Consider the following 18,546-nt stretch of genomic DNA (forward strand, 5'->3'; position numbering starts at 1 on the left):
TATAGTTTAAAGGATCAGAGTACATGATTTATTCTTCCTTTTCACTCCTTGATTAGATTAGATTAGATTCCCCACAGTGTGGAAACAGGCCCTTCGGCCCAACAAGTCCACATCAACCCTCCGAAGAGTAACCCACCCAGACCCATTTCCCTCTGACTAATGCACCAAACACTATGGGCAATTTCGCATGGCCAATTTATTTGCCCTGCACATCTTTTGGACTGTGGGAGGAAACCAGAGCACGTGGAGGAAACTCATGCAGGCATGGGGAGAATGTGCAAACTCCACACAGACAATCGCCAGAGGTTGGAATCAAACCTGGGACCCTGGTGCTGTGAGTCAGCAGTGCGAACCACTGAGCCACCATCTTTGAGGGGAAGTGAGATCGAGCAAACTGAATAAAACAACCTGAAGATTTGATTGTAGGCATTTCTCAGCAAAGCCATAAAATAAATTGGAAAGTTATGAAATAGGAACTAGCCAACATGTTTGATCCACAAGGGACCTGAAGTTTACACCCTTAATATTAACTTACAGTTGAATTGCCTATTTCTCCTCATATCTTATGCTTTTATAGTTCATATTAACATACAGTACAGTTAGATATTTATCAACATTAATAGAAAAACAAGAATCCTGGGACCACATATAGGAAAGATCATATCAGAAAATATCTAAGGCAGATGTGAATATAACATGCTTTTATTGTTTTACTTCTGTAATCCAGGCTTTAAATGGCCTAATTCATTGCTGCGTTCCAGTGTTTTAGACATAAAGCAGATCTATTGTGACCCCTAAATCTCTTTCCCTGCTGCATCCTTCGTCATTATCATTCATGGTATGCTCACATTTCCTCTATCAGAGGTGTTCCAAGTTATTGTAGATATCGGAGAAGACTATTGAAGCATGTCCATGTATGGAATGAGCTGCCAGAGGAAGTGGTGGAGGTTGGTATGATTGCAATATTTAAAAGGAGTCTGGATGGGTATATGAATGGGAAGGGTTTAGAGGGATATGGGGTGGGTGCTGGTAAATGGACTAGATTAGGTTGGGATATCTGGTCGGCATAGACAAGTTGAACCAAAGGGTCTATTTCCGTGCTGTACATCTGAGATTCTAATTGCATTCCAACAAATTTCTCCGGATTAGTCCTATCCAAATAAATAACTCGCCATTTTTCTGTCCACTTGACCACTCGCAAAGCAATCAATAACTTCCTCCCTCACGACCAGTTCAATAACGGCTTTACTATTCAACGGCTTTATTAATCCCGTCCTTTGTCATTGCAATGATTGAAGTATAGTAAAGGATAGGGTGTTTTAAAAAAAAGCATTCTAGCAGCACCTCTAGGAAGAAAAACGAAGTTGAAATCTCGAGCCCAATAACATGCCTCCGGAGAAAGACCAGTGCTTCACTTTTAATATTTTAAAAAGATTTATTTGGAAACTACTTCATTACTCACATTAAAAGCGGGCAGTTGACCGTCCGCTGCTCGTTGGAGCTCTCGGATTAACTCTATAGCTTTTTCACAAAACATTACTCACAGAAGAAGCAAACGCTATTCTATAAACCTCACCACACACAAAATAAATCCAACACCGATGAGCTCAAAACATGGAACAAAAATCTTCAATCCGAACTCCCGCCAAAACCGAGCAGAGAGCGCGGTGTCGTCGGGACCAATCAGGAAAGTGGAGAGTGAGCAGCCAGCTCCGTCACTTCCCCCGGAAACCAGCTTCACTGTAAAGTCTAAACAGCGAACAATATCTACTCAATGTTCGTACAAAAGGTATATGTACCCGAGTGACTTTTTTTTTAAAAATGTGTAGTTCGTCTTCGTTTATGCCCCCCTCCTATACGCAGATGAACCGTTTGGTTTTGCTCCCCGCCCCCGGCTCGAGCTTCCCAGTCAAACGGCTACTTGGACGCGAGACCAACTGGCGAACATGCGGAGGGCGCTTGCACTCTAACTGCTTGTTCCTTTCGCTGCTGGCAACCCTATCTCTATAACAACTCATACGTCATGTTCATTTGTACTATTAATTCATCCATCTTACAAATGCTGTGTGCATTCAATTAGAGTAATTAATTCCTGATGAAGAGTTTATGCCGAAACGTCGACTCTCCTGCTCCTCGGATGCTGCCTGACCGGCTGTGCTTTTCCAGCACCACATTCTCAACTCTGATCTGCAGTCCTCATTTTCTACTAATAATGCTTGTATGCTCTGTCCTTTCCCATCACACTGGTTAATAATTATCTCCATCTCTGTAGTGTTGCCTTGTTCTTTCTTCACAACTTTCTAAACTTCCCCTCACGTGAACATTATCTTCTTCCAACTGCCCTTTTTTAGCTGAAAGCCTGCTGCACGGTCCTTGTTATGCAATTTGGCAAGACAGTGGTCTTAGCACAACTGAGAAGACTGTCTGCACAGCACTGCTACTTTTTGTCCAGCACTGAAGCCAACTCTCTCAGAATTTAAATGTATTTCTTCTGTACTAATCTTTGAATCGTACATTCAATGCTCTGAACTTATTTACTTTATGCCAAATTTGTTGTGTTCCGGAAGTAGTTCAGAGACATACCTAGTCGTATAACTAGTTAAGGTATAAGTCCAATACAGCGCATGTTTCTCCCTGTTATTAGTTTAAACTACTATTCCACTTTTTCAGGGAATAACATCAGCAAACCTTTAACACTTCCCTAGCTTCTGGAAAAAAGTGAAAAAGCAGCACGTTTTCTCTTCTGCAACGAACTCCCAAGCTGACACATTTGTGTTCATAGGTTTCTGCTTAATATGTTCAGGATTGAAAAGAGGTCTTCAGATCCATTCCTAGGAGAAACTGAGGACTGCAGATGCTGGAGATCAGAGTTGAGAGAGGGGTGCTGGAAAAGCATAGCACGGCAGGCAGCATCCAAGAAGGAGGAGAATCGATGTTTTGGGCATAAGCCCTTCATCCGGAAATCTGGAAGAAGGGCTAATGCCTGAAACATCCATTTTCCTGCTCCTCGGATTCTGTCTGGCCTGCTGTGCTTTTTCCAGCACCACACTTGATTCAGACCCATTCCTGTTTGATTTTCTGATTTGACCACAATCCATCAAATTTCCCATATCTGCCACCTAGGAGACAATGAACTGATTCACTGGTGCTCTTTGACCTCTCCTAGCTAAGTCTTCTCAGGCTCCAGAGCCGCAAGTTACTATTCAGAAATAATTTGTGCTTCATTTATTGTGATCACTTGTTTTCAAGTGTTCTAATTAATAATAAATAGTCACTGTCATGGTTGAGGATCTGTAGTCAATGTCGGAAATAGGAAACTCATGGAAATTGGCAAAAGTAATGGATGAAAGGTCTTTAGGATTTTAAGCAAAACCGGATGAATTAGAAATGAGAACAGAAAATTCTGGAGAAAATCAACAGGTCTAGCCACATTTGTGGAGAGAGAATCAGTTTTGAAGGAGTGTCTTTGAACTTGAAATGTTAACTCTCGTTTCTTTCTGCAGATGTTTTCAGTCCTGCTGAGTTTGTTCAGTAATTTGTTTTTATTTCAAATTTAAAGCATCTGTAATATTTGATTTTATTGTGAGCAATTAGAATTTATCTGTCATAAGAACCTGAAATAAGAATCAAAGGCATAGCTGAAGGCTCAGTGAGAATGATGTTACACATTCAGAAATAGGTACTTTTGATGATTAATTCAACTTGGAATTTAAAGTTCACCCTGTAAAGGTGGAGATCTCCAACTCAATAAGCAGCAGGTAAAGGAGATGAAATCAGGTTCGAAGGCATGACATTTCTGTAACTGGTTGCTTGACGGCATGGTATCAGACAAACTGATGAACAGAATGTTTTGATCAAATTTCTGAGCAGAAAATCACTAAATTTTAAAATCTTTCAGCAGGGTTTTGGCATTCTATTTAAATGCTGCTCCATGTTTTCTCACACAGATGAGAATGCATTGAATTGCATTGAATTGAATTTATTGTCACATTTACTGAGGCACAGTGAAAAGTTTTGATCTGTCTGTATTGTTTGCAATACACATAGTTAAATAGCATAGCTAAGTAAATAATAGGAAAACAAGGGCACAACATAAACACAGGTACAGACGAATGCTAAGAGTTTTGAGTCCATTCAGTATTCTAACAACAGTAGAGTAGAAACTGTTTCGAAAACAGCTGGTGCACGTGTTCAGGCTTTTGTATCTTCTCCCTGTTAGAAGTTGTAGAAAAGCATTACCAGGGTGGGATGGATCTTTGCGAATGCTGGCAGCCATTCCTTGACAGAGGTTCCGGTAAATGGGTTCTGTAGATGGGAGGTTGGCCTTTGTGATTGTCCAGGCCAAGTTCACCACTCTCTGTAACCGTCCCCAATCTTGAGTGGTACAGTTGCCATATCAGATAGTGATACATCCAGACAGAATGCTGTCGATGGTGCACCTATAAAAGTTGGCAAGGGTATTTGCCATCGTGCCAAATTTTCTCAGCTGCCTGAGGAAAAAGAGATGTTGTTGGGCCTTTGTAACCTGTGCATCCACGTGAAGAATCCAAGAAAGCTTGTTGTTGATGGCCACTCCCAGGAGCTTGACACTTTCCACTTGTTCCACCTCTATGCTGTTAATGTGTAAGGGGGGCATGAGTAACAGCCTGCCGAAAGTCAATCATGAGTTCCTTGGTTTTGCCGGCATTGAGAGCTAGGTTGTTCTATGTGCACCATTTTTCCAGGTCTTCCACCTCCCATCTGTAGTCTATTTTGTTGCCATCTGAGGTTCGACCGACTATGGTAGTGTCATCAGCGAACTTGTAAATGGCATTAGTCTGGTATTTGGCGACACAGTCATGAGTATACAGCAAATACAGTAGAGGCTGAGTACACACCACTGGGGAGCTCCAGTGTTGAGTGTTAAGGAGGATGAAATATTGTCCCCAATCTTCACTGATTGTGGCCTGTGGGTCAGGAAACTGACAGTTGCAGAGAGTGGGGTTTAGTCAGAGATCACTAAATTATCTTCTAATATGCAAAAGGTCACTTCAAATACTCTATTTCTAAGAAACATTTCTTGCCACTTACTTAATAGTACTGACCTAAAGAGATCTTGTTGCAAATTGGTAGTGTCCTTACCTTTGAGCTAGAGGTTATAGGTTCAATTCCCATCTTAAGACTTGATGTCAAGGGAAAGCATCTCACTACTTGGGAAAATAAGATGGTTATTAATCTGCAAGTCATTTTGATACACTCAAGGTAGACCATAAGAATGGAAAAGTTTTCTTGTCAGCTAGACCATATGGTAGCCAAAGCATAACAGCCTTCCCATGTCAAAGGGTTTCACATTGTTTCCTGGTACAAGCTACCTTCATCCCCAGATTGAGGGGCTGCTGCACACTGTATTAAATTTGGTCAGCCTGACACAGGTGGGAAGAAAGAGACCAATATCTTTCAATCCTATTGTTCAATTCATTTTGAAAATTTTAATATAATTGAGAAGTACATTTTGTAAATGAATTTGTTTGGGTACATCTCTATAAAGGATTTTGAATGTATTTTTAAGCACAGCTTTTACTCAATCAGTTGCCGTTCAGATGTTGAGAGTGACGTAGCAAGATAGACCTTACCTGGTAGTAAGCAAGTAGCAGAAAGTGAGGACTGCAGATGCTGGTGATCAGAGCTGAAAAATGTGTTGCTGGAAAAGCGCAGCAGGTCAGGCAGCATCAAAGGAGTAGGAGAATTGACGTTTAGGGCATAAGCCCTTCTTCAGTTAAACAAGCACCCAATACATAAACAAGGGTCAGATTTATGTTTAGTATTAATACAGTTTTATTTTCAATCATTCAAGGGAAATCTGTCTTTCTGACAGAACATCTGCCTTCTCAGATGAATATAAATGATTCATTAGCACAATTCAAAAAAATAGGATGGGTTTTTTAAAAATATAACCACCACCAAATCACCTATTTGACAAAGTAAACAATTAACAAGCACTACCAGCAGTCGTGCAACATTTTAAAAAAAGGGGCGGTTACGATGCGAGGGAGGGGATTAAATTGAAATGGAGTTGAAGGGGAAATTAATGCACTACACCCTCCTGTGTTTGCCCAATCTTCTTTAAAGAATTTGAAAGTGTTCTCTTGGAACCTTGAGTTAATTGTATCATAATTGGCCATAGAAATTGTGCTCAGGTGATTGGCATAAAAAGGGGATTCATTTGGCTTCCTATGTTTATAGGGTAGGACAGAAATTATGGTTGGTTACATTTGGGATGCATGTTTGTAATATGTGTAAATAGAATCTTGTAAATGTGTAAAATTAGACTGGAATTCTATGCTTTATCACCTGGTTATCGAGCCAATAATTATCTCGCAACTAATGCAGAGAAAATCTGATTATTTACATAATTTGTTGTTTGTTGAACCTTGCTGTGCACGGATTAGCTACGTATTTCCTCCATTTCGACAGTGACGACTGCTCCAAAATACTTTATTGTCTGCAAAGCTTTTCATAATGTGCGGCGGTTGTGAAAACTATTTAAATTCAAATTTTTTCAATAATTAAAATCTGTAATTTCAATACTTTGCTTTTTGTATCAGCGCAACTCGCATACTGATCAATAAATTTTTCTCGTAATAATTTAGACAATTATTGGAGAGTAATTATTATTTCATCTAACTGGAGTCAAGAAAACTGGGATGGCAGAGTGCTGTTTGGTCACGGCCAGCATTTTTTTCTTTTCTCAATGGCATACCTTTTTGAAAGTTATTGGCGTTGACTTTCACCATGCTGACGGGCAGTGAATTGCAATCCATACCTTTGCAAAAAATAAAATCTCTGGTTCTTTTGCAAATTACTTTAAATCGGTGTCATGTACTTAGAATCCTCTTGATAACGAAGGGATACTAGAGTAATTAATTCTGTGCTGTACGTTTTTAACTGAATACTTGTCTTACACTCCCAATAAACTTGCAACTTGTTTCCAGACAGATCATGCATTTTTTTTTATATTTAGCAGAAATCAGCTGGGAGATTTATTTTAAAGTCTTCTCTCAAACGCTCAATTATTTAGGGACTTTTTCCGGCCTGCTAGCCTGGGGGAAAAAAAATGCTTACTTTAACATATTGACTCTTTAAACATAGGAGGCGTGTCTCCTCCAAACGGGTGAGAGGTTGGAACTGATCAGCTGATGCGAAGCTGTGGGAGTCGCTGCAAACAATGTACTGAATCGGGCTTCTTTCGAAAAACCAAAACACTAAGAGACTAAAGTCTGGGCTGGTATAGCTGATTTCCACTACCAGTGCTTCGCCTTCAGCTCTTTATTTTTCTCTCCTAAATAAAGGTGGCTGTTCACATTTTCCTCTTCTAGTAATGCGAAAGAGGAATAATTCCTTGATAGTAGAACATGACACGACCGTCACGACACTGCAAAAGGACTCCGTACATCTTGCACCAAGCTTGAAGCACAGCCACGAAGCAGCAAGTAGCAAAGGAAGTGATAACAACCTCGACATAGACGAAAAAACGGGAATGCGAACTGGTCATTGGAGGTAAGAATGGTGCGTGTGTGCGAGGGCAAGTGCTGTACTACAAGATATATACCGCAGAAAATCAGTGGTTGTAATGAGAGCTCGAAAAACGACTGGTCAAATCAGGTGAAACGTTAAAAGCTCAATGTCCTATAAATACAATTCGTATTTTTCGAGTTAGAATTGTAATACTGTAGTACCAAACGTAACCAAAGGCACGGAAACATCTGACCGGAAATTTCACATGAATATTGAGTCAGGTTTTCTCTAGGACAGAAAAGGACAGTTGAAAAATGATGAACCTATTCTATCTGGAGGAAGAATTCGGAATGCAGTTTAACATTTTAAATAACTTAGCTGCGTATTAAAGCACATCTTGGCTAATTTCTCAATGCGTACACCTGTTAAGAAGAAAGATGTGGCTCAAAGAGAATAAGTATCCAAATCGTTTACCCCAACGGATTTGCTAAAGTAGACAGTCACAGTTGTTATTTGATTTTACCATTTTTGTGTTTGTATACTTTCGATAGTTATAACATTCTTAATTCAATGATTTTGGAGTCAGTTTAAAATAAAAATTGAAAAGTTTTGATCTGATGGTCATAATTTAAATTGTCTTAACATTTTTTTTTGCTGCTATTAATTGGTGTGCTATTCTGAGAAGAATGGCCAAGGATTAAGTCAATGCTTATAGTTTGTGGGATTTGTGAGAGAGTGAGGTGGATTAGTATGTCTTTCTTCCTCAGTCATTTGCAACCACCTCCTCCAACATGTCATGATCAGGTCCAGGAAATAATCGAGGCTAATGGAATGCTGACCTTTGTATTGACAGAACAAAGAGGCAGGAGTCATACTTCATGCACCACCCTTGATTTCACTCCAAACAGCTATGAGCACCACACTTTGAGGACATATTGACTTTAGAGGGAATATATAGAATGATACCTGAACTCTAAGGGTTAAATTTATGGTGGATTTCACAAACTGAGGTTGTATTCTCTGGAGTTTAGGTCAAGGAGTAACTTGATTGAACTTTTTAACCCACTAGGACAAACGTAAGGTCAATTGGGGGGGAGGGCATGTTTTTACTGCTTAAAGTCAAGGATTAGGAAGCAGCTTTAAGTCAGAGCTGAATCTTTTCTGAAATAATAAAATTATGCAGTGTCTTAAAAAGCTTAACTCACTTCTGCAAATCATGTTTGCCCACTGTTAATCTTAAAATATCAGATTGAAAGATTTTTGTTAATAAACGTGTTAAGGTATGTTGGACAAAGGTTTATGTTGGATAACAGATCAGCTAATCTTATTGCATAGGGAAACATGCTGGAGATGCTAAATGGCTTACCTTTGTCCCAGTGTTCCTATGATGGAACACATTTAAGGCTAATGCTGGAAGGTAGAATGCACATTTTCAGACTGTTTGTTTGGATACAGATTGCTATGGCATAAATGGCTATGAAAGTTGTTGGTTGTAAAGTCTAAAAATTGAGAATCCTTTCAAGAAAGGAAATTAGGAATGTCTTGCTAATAGAAACCTAGGATCCATCCACTTCACCTTATTTTGGTAGTCAAATGGAACAATGATAATAGTGTTGTTGAATGATCATAGTAATCAACTTCCATTAATTCATCTACCAAGGAACTTGACATGATTCAAGGAAAACCCACTGGCAGTGAACTTTTGGAACCATGGGCCAAAGTCAGCCATTTCTGCTCTACTAGTGCAGTTATTACTTGTACTAAATTATTCCCATGCACTACCTCCAAACACTTTTTTTTCTGAAATAAATTTTTGAATTTCATTCAAAATGTGAGGGGATATGGAGGCTCTTGAAATTGTTTTAATGTTGATTGAATATAAACTACCACATGAGTGGATAAAAAATGGAGCTGGAAAAATTGCAGCAGATCAAGCAGCATCAAAAGAGAAGGAAAGTTGACATTTCAGGTTGGAACCTTTCATCAGAACTGGGAGAGGGGAAGGGGGCTGCAAAATAGAGGAAGGGAGCTGGGGGAAAGTTAGGTGGGATAGCAACAGATGGATGTAGGTAGGAGGTGGCTGGGACTGGTCAGTGGGTGATTGGGGTGGACCAGATAGGTGAGAAGGATGGTAGGCAGGTAGGGTCAGGTTAATGAGGTGGGGAGGGAGGGCTGAATCTGAAATGAGATGGAAGCTGAGGAAATTTGGAAGCTGGTGAATTCTGTGTTCAGGCCATAAGGTTGTATACTATTGAGGCGGAAGGTGAGGTGTTCTTGCCTCCAGTTTGCATGTGGCCTTGTGTTGATGGTGGAGGGGGCCCAGGCTGGGCGTGTCGTCCGGGAAGTTCAAGTGGATGACAACTGGAAGGTGGAGTTAATGAGAGTGTATGGACCATAAATGTTCCCTGAACCATTTGCCAAGTTTACATTCGGTCTCTCAGATGTAGAGGAGACCACCTTGAGACCAATAAATGAGGTTAGAGGAAATGCACGTGAATCTCTTGCGGGCTTGGAATGATTCTTTGGGGCCTTAGAAGAAAGTGAGGGGGAGGAGGTGGAGGACAGGGCTTCCTCCACCTGTGGCAGCAGAGGAAGGTTCCAGGTGTGGAGGAGGGTTTTGTGGAGTGTGTGGACCTTACTAGGGAGTTGTAAAGGGAACAATCCCTGCGAAAAGCAGATAGGAGTGGGGAGGCAAATATCATTTCAGTGGTGAGGTCAGGCTGCAGGTAGCAGAAGGGGTGGAGGATGATGCGTTGGACTTGGAGATTCGTGGTGTGGAATGAGAGGACCGGAGGACTCCGTCCTTGTGGTTGGGGAGAGGGGGCGGTTTGTTTGAGGGCATTGTTGTGCGTGAAATAGAGAGATGGGTTATGGTCCATACATTCCAATCAACTCCACCTGCCTCTAATCTGATTTATTGCATTCATTGCTCCTGATGTGGTATCTCTACATCAGAGAGACTGAGCGCAAACTTGGGAATTGCTTCAGGGAGCATTTATGGTCCATACACTCCAAGCAATCACACCTTCTGGTTGCCATCCATTTCAGTTTCCCTGATGACATACCCATCACTTCCATTATCAACACAAAGCCACAAGCAAACTGGAGCAAGAACACCTCGTCTTCTACCTCGGAGATATAACCATTTAGCCTTAACATAGAAATCACCAGCTTCCAGATCTTTGCACCAACCACCTCTTCCCCGTGCCCCCCACTCCACCTCATCCCAGGCCTAGCCCTCTCTCTTCAACCAGCCCCCTTAACCTGACCCCCACCTGTCCATCTTCCTTCATACCTTTCTGCTTCACCCTTCCCACTGACTAATCACAACCACAACCTGCATCCACTTAATACATCCCACCCACCGTTTTCCCCTGCCCCACTCCCCCTCTATTTTTCAGCCCCTTTCCCTCCCCCAGTCCTAATGAAAGATTCTGAACTGAAAGGTTGACTCTTCTTCTCTGCTTGACCTGCTGTGCTTTTTCCAGTTCCACTCTTTATCTACTTTGACTCTCCAGCATCTGCAGTTCTCGCTATTTCCAAGAATTAGATACAACGTAGCTTGCCAAGCTTTATGCTATTATGTTGCTATCCTGCATTAAAGACATCTCTTAAAATAGCTTTCAGAAGATTTAATACTGCAACCACTGAATTATTCTTGCAGAAAGAGCTGAGTGGTCTTATTCTGAGCGATTACATTTATTATCTCTTTCACATCACATGCTTTTTACTTTTCAGTGATTTTATTCACATTTCTTGTTCCTTTTGTGACCTGCTTCAGACAGTTACACAAAATCTAATACCCACTACATTGCTTTTGTGATTTGATTAATTGCAGTATTGGGAAGAAGAAGCCAGTACTATTTCTGCTTTATCACTATTTTGTCAGAGGACAAACTCTCTGTCTCTATTAAATGGTGAAAAGAAAACCATTAAAATGTTTGATATTGTTCTTTAAAAATCAATTATGCTTTATTGTAAATAAAATTGTCCCTGTAGCTATGTCGTAGCATTACAGATGTCAGCTGCAATGTTCCCTTTACCTACAGTGCAGCAATACAATAATTAGTGGCTGGACCAACAACTGAAGCTTGATGATCAAAAGCAATTGCTTCAGATTGTCACATTTATAGTATATATGTATTATTTCAATATATTAAATACATTTAACTTATGACCTTGTTCAACTGCTTACTTTTGTTGAGTGCTGTTGGTTAAGAAAAGGTGGGTAATGGAGATAGGGAGAAAATGTTGCACTTGAGGTGATTAATATCAATCTTGGGAGCACACAATTTGTTTTGCTAGACTTGTATATTCCAAGGTTGGATGCCAATAATCAAGATTACAACTTTGCTTTGCTACAACTATGTTCCTTTTCTCCAGCATTGTATCTATGACTGCACAAATGGGAATTTTATATTTTGTATCAGCTCGTATTTGCCTTGAAAAAATGGCACAAATATGTTTTTGAGTTGGCATAGAATTACATGAAATAGCAGGAGAGGAGGAGGTTATTTGGCCCAATCGGTTTGGAGCTCTGTCTGATATCCTTATTCAACTAACTCATTTGCAAACCTCTTTTACATTTCTTGCATGTCACTAATTGCCTGTGAACAAAGTTTAAAAATCTCACAACACCAGGTTATGGTCCATAGGGTTTATTTGGAAATACTAGCTTTCAGAGCTCCGCTCCTCCTTCAGGTAGCTGTGGAGAAGGAACATAAGACACAGACTTTATAGCAAAAGATCTGAGTGTCTTGTAACTGAAACAATATATGAACTAAACATGGGTTGCTGTCAACAAAAGTGGCCCTTCCTCAACTGATTAGTCATATCACATTTCTTATACTGTCGGATATTCACCATCCCTCCTACCCTTTCGCTCTCCAATGCTGAACATTCTGTACTCAAAGGTCTTAGTTATATCCCTCTGCATCCCACCTTAATTAATCTTGGATACTGATGTCAAACTCTTTCTTTTTTTCATCTCCGTGCCCATTTCTTTGGATAAGAGTTGTCTCCTGTTTCATCTCTTCGCCCAGCTCCAACACATTTCCTCCCTTTGCCCTTTTACCTGCATTCGATTTGTTCAGCGAGAACTGTCGATGTGACATTGGTTGCCTTCATTTCTCTGCCTCCTCACCCAATCCAACCTATCTCCTCTGAACTGACAGCAATTCTGACTATGTCCACACATTTCAGTGTCACTGCAGCAGTTTGAAATTCCACTTAACTAGTCAGAACATCATTGCAGCGCTGCAACCACATCTGTGCACCCATCTGTGCCATCTCATTTCCTCTAATCTCCAGTCATTCCCTTTTTTTGGATTGGTTTTCTGACCACTGCAGCCTGCTTTTGACGGGGAAGAGGATCTCTTGCCATATGTGGATGAGAGTCTCCTTGGAGTTATCACTGAAGTTAGATGCTGTCCTATTGCAATTACTCCCTTGTTTGATCTCCCTTTCAATCTGAATATTTGACACTTGTATCCCAGTGTTACCTACCCCTTGTCTATGCTGTCTTCATTTCATGACAAGAAATCACTGATAGATGCACAGATGTGGTTGGAGTGCTATAATAACCTTCTGACTGGTTAAGTAGAACTTTGCATTCTAAGATGTTAGCTCTGGATGTCACAAAGGATGCCAATGAAACATGAGGAGTGGTAATTAACCCAGACACTGGGCATGATCATGCACCAGTATTCACAGTGAAATGAATAGCTGCCTCCAATGCAGACCACTGATTAGTCAGGAAATCCTGCAGCATTGCCAATACTGAATGCTTACTTGCAGAAGACATTCCAATGACATGCTCTGGATATTAAAATTGATGCAGACAAGAGTGCCAGCAGTTGGGTTATGGTGAGTAACTTCATGGGAGGAGGCCATAAAAGCTGATGATCACTGACTATGGCCCATAAGTATCACCCTCTGGTGAATATAGGATTCCCAGCCTACTTACTATTTAATTGAACCTGTACACAAGATCCAGTTTCCTGCCCTTGTGGCCATGTGACTCAATTTGGGGCAGAAAGTGGGAATTTCTGCATAATGAAGTGTGCCCATTCTTCTCTTTGAAAATCTTTCAAAAAAAATTGTCACTTTTTTTTTTGAAAAGACCTAACTTGTTCATCCTTCCTGTTGGTGAAACCTTGCTGTTCTGGTATCATTAGATTAGATTAGATTGCTTACAGTGTGGAAACAGGCCCTTCGGCCCAACAAGTCCACACTGACCCGCCGAAGCGCATCCACCCATACCCATTCCCCTACATTTACCCCTGCATCTAACACAACGGGCAATTTAGCATGGCCAATTCACCTGACCTGCACACCTTTGGACTGTGGGAGGAAACCGGAGCACCCGGAGGAAACCCACGCAGACATGGGGAGAATGTGCAAACTCCACACAGTCAGTCGCCTGAGTCGGGCAATGAACCTGGGTCTCTGGCGCTGTGAGGCAGCAGTGCTAACCACTGTGCCACCGTCTCGCCCACAAAATCATGATTGTTAAACTTTTTTGCATCCTCTTCACTGCTTCTGTAATCCTCTGTTCTTTTGCATATGGTGACATAATTGGAATACCTCTTTCCTTCTCTGTTTCAATTCTTTCCATCTAAGTAAACCCCACTCCTTGTGTTACTTCTGTTTCAGCATTATTGACATTTTTGAAGATATGATCTTTCAGGAATGCTGCCATTGCTGGCTGTGCCAGTGTTAGTGTATCCTTAGTTGCCCTGAAGGTTGTGGTGAGCTGCCAACTTGAACTGTTGCAATCCAAATGGCATAAATGCACCCGCGTTGCTGTTATGAAGGGAGTTCTTGGTGTTTGATCCAGTGACAGTGAAGGAACAAACATGTTGTTCAAATCAGGATTTTGTGTGGCTTGGAGGGAAATTTGCTACATGTGTTAGTATTTTTAGTGGTCATGTATTTGTACTCAGATATTTTACTCCTCCCATTTTGTTTTACGTTTTCCCAGTGGCGTTATCTTTCTTGAATAATGTAAGGTATTAGATTTTTCTACTTTGTAATTCACTTGCCTATTATATGGAGCTTCGACAGGAAGGCACTAAAAAGGCAATGTAATGATCACTGTTTCAGTGATTGTTGGTTTAAGGATAAATCTTGGCAAAAGCATGAAGGTGAACTTTCTTAACTCTCTTTGAAGTTTTGCTATGGGACTTTGTGTCTACCTGAGCGGTAAAATGGAGTCTCATCTAGACATTTCACCTGAGAGGCGACATCTTCAGTACGTGAAGAGTGTGGCATGAAGGAACCCTATCAAAACTAGCCAAAGATTTGGGGAGAACTTTCCACTGGTTTGAAGACATAACTAATACAAAGAAAATTTGAGATTGTTGAAATTCTGTCATCTCTGCAGGAGTTCCTCAGGGTTGTTGCTTAGGCCCAACCATCTTCAGCTGATTCATCAGTGACCTTCTTTCCATTGTAAGGTCAGAAATGGAGATGTTAGCTGACTGGGCTAAACATTATGCATTTGTGATTCTTGGGTACTGAAGCAATCTTTGTCCAAATGCAGCAAAATCTAGACAATTTCCAGATTTAGGCTGGCAAGTGATGAGTAATACTTGTCTACATAAATGCCAGTTGATGACCATCTCCAATAAGAGAATTTAATCACATTCAATAGTGGTGCCATCACTGAATCTTCTGCTATCAACATCCTTAGTGTTACCATTGACCAGGATTCCATGGGACTCACCAAATAAACACAGTGGCTACAAGAGCAGGTTAGAGGCTCAGAATACTGCAACGAGTAATTTACCTGACTCCCCAAAATCTGTCTGCCATCTACAAGGCACAATTCAGGAGAGTGATAGAATATTCCCCACTTGTCTGGATGGGTATAGATTCAGCGATACGCTAGTGATCCAGGACAAGCAGCCTACTTGTTTGGCACCCTGTCCAAAAGCTTCCACTCCTCCACTAACGCTCTGCAGCAGCGTGCACTACCGACAAGAAGCACTCCGGAAATTCACCAAAACTTCTTAGCACCTTTCAAAACTCATAACTACTTCCATCGAGAAGGACAAGGGTAGCAGATAGATGGGAACATCACCTGCAAGAGCCCCTCTAAGCCATTTATCAGCATGACTTGGAAATAAATCACCATTTCTTTGTTACTGGATCAAAATCCTGGAATTCCCTCCATAAGGGTGTTGTGGCTCAACCTACAGTGCATTGATGGTAGCAGCTCACCACCATCTTCTCAAGGGCAACTGGGGACAAGGAATAAATGTTGGCCAACCATCAAAGCACATTCCCATGAGTGAATTTTCAAAAAAAAAACAAAAGCAAGTCTGTCTTGGAGCCCTCACTTCCCACGTACTTGAATGAGTCCATTTCCAACAACAATCAAGATGCTTGACATCATCCAGGACAAAGCAGCCCCTCCGTCATTGACACCCAATAGCAGTTGTGTACACTATTCACCAGGTGTACTGCAGAAATTCACCAACACTCCTTAGATAATACCTTTCAAAACCGCGGTGGCCATCTTGACGGACAAAAGCATCAGATAGATGGCAACGTCATCTGCAGGCTTCCCTCCAAGCAATTCAGCATCTTGAAAATATCACCATTCCTTCAGTATCACAAGATCAAAATCCTAGAACTTCTGAATGCATTGTGGGTCTCCCTGCACCAAATGGACTGTTGTTCAAGAAGGCAGCTCTCAATCACCACCTCAAAGGCAATTGGGATGGGCAATAAATTCTGTTTAGCCAGTGACACCAACATCCTGTGAGTGAATGTTTAAAAAGAACTTGGCATGTCATCTTGGATTGCATGCTCCTATATCAGAACTAAAATCCTAGGACCTTTTGACTGCAACTTGAGTGTGCTACTTCTGAACCACAGTTGACACCCAATTCAGAAATGCAGGTCCTACACTGATCCAATTGCCTAACTCCTTTTTAAATTGACCAAGGGTGTAAGAATTCAATTCCGAATTTAGTTATATTTGTGCCTGATAAGGTTGACAGGCTAGTTTCATTTGTAATAAGATAGTAAAATAAATCCAGCAGGTATTAAGTTTGACATATTTGGACAGGCTTTGCTTCCTATTTTAAACTTGGAAAGTGCACAGACTCAGACCATGTATCTGAAGCCAAAACTTAAGTTGTGTTCCTCTTTGTCTGAAAAGCATTCTTGAACAGCATGCTTCACTCTAGTCCTTAAAACATGACACACCTGTATTCTTAAGGATTTGTGGTGTTTCAAAACATTTTTTTCTTTGCCTTGTTCTCTCCAAATTCTCCAGTGTAGAAGGAAAGGACATGTCCGCTCTGTCCTTCCAGCCAGCCTCAGCATGAGAGATTTCAGCTGAGTGCACTTAAAGAATCAATCATTGTTCATTTCTGATATTCTTTATAAGTGCTCAAAAGATAAATTTACTCAAAACATATTTGCTACTTTCTAATCTAATCCCCAGAATTTAAAATGAAAGAAAACTGTAAACTGACGAGCAAACAAAAACAAAAATTGCTCATGAAACTCAGCAGATCCGACAGTGTCTATGGAGAGAAAGCAGTTAATGTTTCAAGTCCTGTGATCTTTCTGCTTTCTTGCCACAGTTGCTTCCAGACCTGCCGAGTTTCTCCAGTAATTTCTATTTTTGTTTGTTTCAGATCACCAGCATCTGCAGTTCTTGTTTTATTTTTTTTTAAGTTTCATTTACTATTCTTTCCCCTTTATTTTCTTGCCCCTTCGTAGTTGGAAAGTCTCAATCCAATCTTGTGTTTTGAGGTGAAATTATATTAATTAAGTTGTTTACATGTTGTATTTAGTTCTGCATGGCCAACATAATACTTGTAATAAAATATGATCTTAGTGATCTGATGGAAACCAAAGTGGTCTATACCCATCTCGATCTGATTCCATTACTCTAAATGCAAACTAGAGGATCTTAATCAGATGAAAGTTGATGGCCTGAAAAGCAGCTTCTAGAACATTTAACCTGTTAACTTATTAAAGTACTATTTCCTTTCTCAAGTTACATAATTGCTTATTGTTTTTAAACTAAAACATAACATCCTATTCTTATTTTCATTGACAGCTTATGCCAGAATTATCAGAAGCAATAAATAACAATATTAAATCATTAGTAGCTCATTGTGTAGTTTAATATCTAAAATTCTTAAGTCAAGTTGTAGTAGACTTTGAGATATTTATTGTTTTAACGGCTTTGTATAACAGTACTTCTAAATGCATATTGCACCTTTTTGGCTGTGCACCAAATTGTTGTTTAGCATACACAAATGGAATAATAGTTGGCTTGGATTGTATTACATGGAGATAATGGATACCCAGGAGGGATTACTGATTAGTAATTCTGTCAAGGGAATTCAGGTAGGATCGTAAATAACCTGAGAGATTAGCTGACAACCTTGAAACAGCTGCTGGGGAACATTATCTGAGAGATGTGATGAGGTAACAAGTTCAGGTAGTGATAGACCATTGATCTGTTCAGCTTACCCTCTGAACTTGCTTCAAGGTGTCCTTGATTTAGACTTAAATCTACATATCTCAAGTATATTTTTATTGACAGGATGCTATCTAGTTTCTTTCTGAACTCCAATCTCTGCTTGTTATCGACTTTCATATCTTTACCGTGTTATAAAATATATCCGATCAAACTGCTGGTATTAATCTTGAGAGGAAGAGCTCTGGATTTTTTTTCTTCAAACTGGTCCTTGACAAGAGGCAGTTGAGCTAAACACCTGAATATTCTATTTAAACGTTGGAACTTGATCCTTCATTGCTCATGTAATTAAAGTGCTCAGATCATACCACGACCTGAAGAGTACAGCTCGGGAAGTTCCACCTGAACACCCTACAGATAGGCATGATTTCAAAATTACAGTTTCAAGTAGGTTTTGAATCTGTCATTATAAAGCTGTTTCTTGTATATTCTTTGTCCTTGTGATGGCTTCCAGAGAGTAAAACGATTAACTAGTAGAAACATTAATTGGGAAGTATGCCCACTTTACATAAACTGTGGGGATTACATTTAAACTTATTTTCTTT

At 40.3% G+C, this 18,546-nt stretch overlaps 2 protein-coding genes across 3 annotated transcripts in view; one reads left to right on the forward strand and one right to left on the reverse strand.

Moving 5' to 3' along the window:
• The window catches only part of gins1 (GINS complex subunit 1 (Psf1 homolog)), a 45,115-nt gene extending 43,437 nt beyond the window's left edge, over window positions 1-1,678 (reverse strand). Inside the window, exon 1 of one of the 2 annotated variants that reach the window (XM_072581301.1) lies at window positions 1,463-1,678. In XM_072581301.1, the coding sequence (XP_072437402.1) occupies window positions 1,463-1,537 (75 nt within the window). In that variant the 5' untranslated portion in view covers window positions 1,538-1,678. The remainder of the gene's footprint in view (window positions 1-1,462) is intronic. The other variant, XM_072581300.1, reaches the window with a different exon arrangement.
• A 9-nt stretch (window positions 1,679-1,687) lies between these two features.
• Window positions 1,688-18,546, forward strand: part of abhd12 (abhydrolase domain containing 12, lysophospholipase) — a 145,767-nt gene continuing 128,908 nt past the window's right edge. Inside the window, exons 1-2 of the mRNA XM_072581299.1 lie at window positions 1,688-1,789; window positions 7,329-7,536. Of these exons, the coding sequence (XP_072437400.1) occupies window positions 7,358-7,536 (179 nt within the window). The 5' untranslated portion in view covers window positions 1,688-1,789; window positions 7,329-7,357. The remainder of the gene's footprint in view (window positions 1,790-7,328; window positions 7,537-18,546) is intronic.

Source organism: Chiloscyllium punctatum, chromosome 11 (assembly GCF_047496795.1).
Source record: "Chiloscyllium punctatum isolate Juve2018m chromosome 11, sChiPun1.3, whole genome shotgun sequence".
Lineage (NCBI taxonomy): Eukaryota > Metazoa > Chordata > Chondrichthyes > Orectolobiformes > Hemiscylliidae > Chiloscyllium > Chiloscyllium punctatum.